Below are 7,262 nucleotides of genomic sequence, written 5' to 3' on the forward strand. Positions count from 1 at the left end.
CACACACACACACACACACACACACACTGTAAATATACATAGAAAATAAATATTCTTAATCTTTATCACAGGGCTTAGCTTCCAAGTTTTTAGGAACACGTGTTCAATTTTTATATATGTATTTTGTGAACTAGAAATTGGAAGAAATTGATTTATGAAAAAAAATAATAATTACAGTTTTAATATTGTTCCAAAATATTAGGGGGACTGGAGAGTAATGTCGTTTCGACACATTAAATATTCGTTAGTCTTAAAAACCAATTCATTTTTTTCGATCCATTTCGATTCAGCATTGAAAGGTTGTTGCTAACTGGGTTGAATTCATTATCGATTAAAAATGAAATCTTGATAACAAATATCAAATGCACCGAAGCGACATTACTTTCCGTTTCCCCTAATATATGATTTTTAAACTACATAAATATTATTTTATTCCCTGTTATGAAAATATGGGAATAAAATAAATGTAAAAACAATTTAAAAATGCAAATTTCTATTTAGATTGATCAAAAAGTGATCCCTAAAAAAGTGATGGATTACCAATCGAAATAAGTGATCATGAAGTGATAAGTAATCAAAATCTCATCACTTATCACTGCTTCGAAAATAAAATGTATCACTTAACTAGTTAAACAAAGTATCGGCTTAAAAAATTTCAAAAATAGCATATTCCACATAAATATAGATTTTATTGAAATATATTAAAAGCTACTATTTTAAATAACTCAATAGTACAATATAACTGAACACAACATCGATCACAAAAATATATATACATTGTATAGTACACGAATACATGAACACAGTAGTTAAACAGCTTAAAGAATAGTTTCTAAAACTGCAAATAAACTTCTTTATACAAGTTTCCCCGTTTTTTACTTTTTTTTATCTATTTATTTTTTATCTATTTATTTTTCATTTCATTCTTTTCATGTAAAGAAAAAAGCAACTTGAATTGAAACGTGACAATCGTAATCTTTTAAGTAAGTCTACAATGAAAAATCATTTTAGTCTAGGGGAAATATGATTTGAAAACCTTTTTTTAATATCAATTTCTTTCCAACTCCATATTTGTGCTTAAATTTTGCTTATTAATTTAAACAAATTTACTATTTCGCCAAACAATTATTTTTTGCAAAAATAAAATTTAATAGGTCACAAATCAAATATTTTTGTCTACAATGCTTGTTGCATTATTTATCGAACAAAATAAGTTCTTTTATTTTTAAAGAGCATTAATAAAATAAAAGAAACTATTCTGATAAAAGGCGTAAAAATACAAGACAACAAATAATTAAAATGCTGTTAAAATACAAGTATTAAAATGACAGATAATACTTATTATAAATAATATAAGGACAAGTGTTTAGAACATAAGTCAGCAAAGGTGATATCTATAAAATTAATTATTCAGAATAACTTATTTAGTTATTAACACAAAGGTGTAATATTTTTATGACGAAAGCTACTGAAAGCAAAGTGGAAAACACCAAAAAAAGCGAAGTTTAAAAGGCAAAGTCAAATGTTAATGTATATTAAATGATTCCACTTATGCATAATTTCAACTAATCATTTTAGTCAAAACTTAAAGAAGCTTAATGTTTAATAAAACTGCAGGTATTTTTCAAACTGTTAATTTGAAATAAATAAGTTAAACTATAATTTGAATATTGTTGAGTCCAATATTGTTGAATTTAGCGCGGATCATTAAAGTTGAAGTTAGAGAATATTTAAAAAAAAATTGTTTTAGGAAAAATCTGATATTAATAACATAATTATTACATAAATAAAAGTATTTAGACTTGAAATGACTTCAATAATAATTTTAAAAAGTAATGCAATAGATTAAATCAAAAAGAAATTTACATTTCCTTTTATTTACAACTTTTAGTAGCACGCTCATATTCCACACAATACAGTTCAAATTTGCTGTGAACTCAATAGCGTACTAAACTGAACCATACTTTCATGCAAATGAACCAAATTAATCAGAAAGTGACCACACCGTATTGTGGTACAAATTGACGCCTTATTAAGGTTTCAGAAAATTTGTACCATATTAAAATTCAAGGTAAATTTAATCAGGTTCAGTTTAACTTGCGAATAATCAGTTATAAATTTAACCTTTGTATTAGTTTCTTCAGATCCTCAAACAAGAGTTCAAATTCCACGGCAGTGTAAATACAAACAAACGTCGTGTTTGAAAAACTGTGATCATGAAAATGGATGATTTCTACTTGAGATGAACACATCATCATTTAGATGATTATAGAGCCAAAAAAGTGAGCAGGAGTGCTGCTATCCATATAAGCTTTGATGGTTCAAATTTTATTCCAGAAGAAGGACCGGTGCAGCGTTCAAAGTGTTCGGAGCAAGTTCCTTGGGTCAAAACGCCACCCATTCTGTCAGATAATTTAGTCAAGAAATCACTTGCAGTTTCACGGCAATCTTCTTGTGTATATAACACCATCAATAAACAACGTCTATATCCATCAAAGGAGCTGAACAAGAAATACATAAAAATGGCTCATTAGTATTATATGAATAAAATAAAAAAAATAACTTTGTGTTCGATTAATCATGCAAATACAGTTGTTATACATGTTACCGGCAAAGTTCGAAATCCGGCATTCTATAGAATGCCTAGGAATTGTATATAATGCCTAAAACTAGCACGCAATGTATGAAACGATTTATATTTCACACATTTCCTAGGCATTCTATAGAATGCTAAATGAGTAAGTATAAAATGCATCTCCGATTCGTTTCGTATTGTAATGAAATGTAATTCAAAATGTCATTCAAGCCTGCCATGTTGCAACAAGAAGGTTAATTTCTTATTTTTTATATGAAAAATTTGTTTCCCTTAATAAGAAAGGCATGAATTATGTTTTTTGCAACTTTCATTTTTCTTTACTCATTTTGAATATTTTTTTTTAATGGCACTCTCATCATTTTTTCAGAATAACACTTTTGTTTTTGAGAAATGCACATCATTTACATAATAATCTCATCAGGGCTATTTTTTCATGCTTTGCCTAAATAGCATTTGTCATTCTATAGAATGGCTAGGTATTATATATAATGCCTAGTGAAAGTATGTAATACTTCTCATATTTCATACTTTGCCTGAAAACATCCGGCATTATATACAATGCCTAGGAATTCTATAGAATATCGGCGTTTCATACTTTGCCGGTAACATACATACTGTAAAATAATTCAATGCGCCAACCTTTAAAATGTTTATGTAAATGTCAAAACATAATTATGCTATAAAATCTAAAAAGCTAAAATTTATCTTTGGAAATAAATTGATAGAGTAGGTAAGAAAATAAAATAATTATTTTTAGGGGAACTACATAATCAATTTATCTGAAATGTAGGATTTTCCGGCATTCAAATATGTAGTTTAACTTGATGGAAAAATGTTTATGCGTTATAGTTCACAATTAGTGTTGCTTTTATTTGTGAACTATAAAGTATAAATACTTTAATTCCCATGTTTATGGGATATTTAATGTGAATTATGTAATTAATTTGCATTAACCACGTTGATGTAATTTACATACGAATACATAACTATAATTTCAAGTACAAATTTAATATCTAAAAATAAAAATATTTTAGAGAAGTAAATAGAACTAAATCATCCGAAACAAAAATGTTATTGGAGGTTAACTATAACCGTTAACATAAAGGAAAAGAGAAAGTCTTAGAGCGAGAAATAAGAAACCACTTAGAAAAAAAAAAAATGATAGAAATATGCAGTTCTCTTTATCGTCTTCCATATTCAAATCAGAATCTTGACGTATAAAACCAAATTTATATAGAAAAGCGCGTTACCCCTCCGTTTGCAGCCCCAAAGTTCTCTACGTACTAAAGTGAGAGCTGAACTGAACATATCTTGATGTTGTGATGAATGATGAATTGACAATATGATGTTATAATACATCCAATATCTTTATGCAAAATACAATGAGTGGCCAAATTATTATGACCACCTCAGAGCTTTATGAATCAGCAAAACGGCTGCACCTGTGAAGTGTGATAGAGCAGCAGTTGTTAATGTGTACAAAGAATGGACAATCAAGCAAAAAACCGGATCTCAACGTCAGACTTGCGGTCGTCACAGGGTACTGAATGCTCGATCAGAGAGAAGGCTGGCCAGGGTAGTGCAGCGCAACAGGAGGGCAACAGTGCGACAAATTGCAAGTGATCTTAATCAAGGAGCAACTATGAACGTCTCTGAACGTACTGTTCGACGCACATTGCGCCGTATAGGGTATGGAAGCAGACCACTGAAGGGGTGGTCATAATAATTTGGCCACTCAGTGTATCTTTAAAAAGTTATGAACAAATAATAAGCTTTAGCACTTACAGGACAATCCTAATAGCTCCATTTGAATTGCTGATTTATATTTGATCCACTGTTGTAGACAAACAAAATACTGGGACAACTGATTTATCATTAAATAAATTTAATAACTATTTTTAATAAGATAGAAATATACTTTAGTTATACGGGTCACAAACAGTATTAGTTTTGGCGTAACTACCACTACAATTTTTAAACATCAATTCAGTAGTATATAAAAGATGCTGACTCGATCAAGTTTAAGGTATCTTATGATTGAAGAAGTCAATGTCAATCTCTACTCTCTTCACATAGTTTTTTAAGAGAATAAGAAGTAGAAATTAATGGATACCGATAGAATGTGAAAGAGACTTTAAAATATGTTTCAATAAATTTATCAAAAGCAAGTTCGGCGAATCTTTGGGAAAATGACAACTGATCGTATAAACCTAACCAAATGTAACATATTTGTTTTCTTCAAAGGTCCTTAAATTGTTTTTTTATTTGTTTGTGATTCAAAATAAATTAAATGAACAAATAAATTACGAAAATACAAGAGTTTAGGATGCTCAGTAGCTGTAACTAAGTATATACTGAAGCACAGGGATTGCGTTTACAGTACAGGGGTGATTGTGAGCCCAAGTCAAAAATTTCTGGAAACTTCTGTGATCAATGATTTCTTGAAACGCCTGGATCTTCGATCGCCGGAAATTTCCGGATCACTGTTAGTGAAAATTCCGGAAATCCGGATTTTTTCCAGAGCACAATCAGCCCTGGTTTACAGCTATGCTCACAAGGGGGTACTAAGCCATGAAGTTTCATGTTCCTAAAGTGCTTTTAAAGAAAAATTTTTGGTAGAAAGCATCGACAGGCACCAACAAATCTTAACAATCGACAAAATAACTGTGATTTAAACCATTTAGCTCAAACCTGCAGCCCTGACACTTGTGTTAAGAAATGGCACGATAATGCTGTTTTTAAAATCTACATTAAAAATTGAATAGATAATGTTTTAACTGTGTATTTACCAACACTGAAGGTGCGTTTTGTCTTCATATTCCACAAGAATTATGTCTCGTTGGTTTCTCTCGTATTTTTCTTTACAATGCTCAAGACCACTTGAAATATTTCTCAAGCAAGGAATGCTTTGTAAAAAACCTAATGAATAGAAATTTAATGTTTAATACAAACATTGCAAAGATGAAATTTTTGGAAAAAGATAAAATTTTTATAACATGCCAAAAACCATAAAATCACTTATAATTAAATGGGTATCTTGTCTGCGTCAGTATCATGTTTTTTATTAGGTTAGCACGGAATTCCGAGTTAGCTAACAAAAACAATCCAGATTGTTTTAGTTATTTTAATACGTTACAAGTTATGTAATGTAATGTAGGTAGTAGTAAAGTACAATGCGCCAAAAATGTATTTTTTCAAATAAACAAATTTTGCTTTTTGTCAAATAAATTTACACGCTTTAGAATTATATAAGAAATTGTATGCCTTACAATTTAAAATTGTTTCGATCATAATTAAATAAAATAATAAAAATAGAATGACAAGAAGCATTATCCTGACAAAATTATCATAATTGGAGTTGAATTTTTCAACAACGATGTGTGGGTATGGTGTCTCATCTAAACTACCTGGTTCATAATAAAAGCATTGCAGCTGAATGCTTCTAAGCATGTCAGCTCTATACCAGCCTCCTAGATGAACACTAAGATATCTGCTCATTGTCTCTTGCATAAGGCTATCAGGTGATCATAATATAATGCCCACTCATGATCAATATTTTTTTAAATTTTATTTCTAATGAGCTGCACAATCGGTCTTGCCGATAACTCCCAGACAGAGAAAACATCAATTCCAACATGATCAGTATGTTGCTGTATTTCTAGATTAGAGGGTCATTTTAGAAGTGAGGCGCTAAATTCTTGTAGGATAACAAAAATTGAAAATGTATCACGAACAATAACGGGAAAATGGCCGTCCGCGCGGACGTTGGATTCGAGAAATTTGTTGTCCGCGGGGAATTTTTGACCGCCGAGGACGGGCGGTTTTTTGAGCTCTGCCAAAAACTATGAAATCACTTATAATAAAATGAGTATTTTGTCTACGTCATTATCATATTTTTTAATAGGTCATGACGGAATTTCAAGTTAGCTAACTAAAACAGATTGTTTTAGTTATTTTAATACGTTACAAATTATATATTGTAACGTAGGTTGTATTAAGTACAATGAGCCAAAAATGTATTTTGTTATGTAAACAAATTTTGTATTTTGTCAAATAAATTTAAACACTTTAGAATGATATATTAAATTGCATGACTTACAATTTAAAATTGCTTCGATTATAATTAAATAAAATAATAAAAAATTAAAAATATTTACTAAAATTTATTTTTTGCATGGAATTATCTTTGGTTAAACATATTTTATAAATGTGTGCAAAAATTCGCGTGTTCGCAATTCGCTTGAAAGATTCTTGAAACATGGAGAAATACGCTCAATTTTTTTAAAATTTTCATTTAATTTTTTCTTCTAAATTTAATAAACCCATAGCGTAAATATTGTAAAAATTAGGACTACATTAGATTCAGAATTTAGAGATGAAATTTACGTCAGACAATTAAAATAGGGAATGTTATGTTCTGAAATTTGTGAGAAAGTTAAAAATATATTAACTTCTCCAGTACACTTTCCATACTAAAGAAGCAAACGTGATTACATGAGAGACAGAATAAAACAAGATATTTACAAAACTTAAAAAAAGAAAGAAAAAGTTATAATAGGGGAGAGTCGGGTAGCCCCGCCCACTTAAGGAATATTGCTTATATTTTTGTATAATATTGAGTAATAATCAATATTTTCGTTTGTTTCTATTGTTTTACCATCTAATT

At 29.6% G+C, this 7,262-nt stretch overlaps 1 protein-coding gene across 1 annotated transcript; it reads right to left on the bottom strand.

The window, feature by feature from the left end:
- Positions 1-669: 669 nt before the first annotated feature.
- On the bottom strand, positions 670-5,515 carry LOC122273270 (uncharacterized; the record flags this gene model as incomplete). The annotated part of the gene is given in 2 exon segments (XM_043057345.2): positions 670-2,501; positions 5,386-5,515. Coding segments are annotated over 2 exon segments (365 nt in total), but the record flags the coding sequence as incomplete, so codon positions are not given.
- Positions 5,516-7,262: the final 1,747 nt, after the last annotated feature.

The sequence above is a fragment of the Parasteatoda tepidariorum genome, unplaced genomic scaffold (genome assembly GCF_043381705.1).
Source record: "Parasteatoda tepidariorum isolate YZ-2023 unplaced genomic scaffold, CAS_Ptep_4.0 HiC_scaffold_2760, whole genome shotgun sequence".
In the NCBI taxonomy this organism is placed as follows: Eukaryota; Metazoa; Arthropoda; class Arachnida; order Araneae; family Theridiidae; genus Parasteatoda; species Parasteatoda tepidariorum.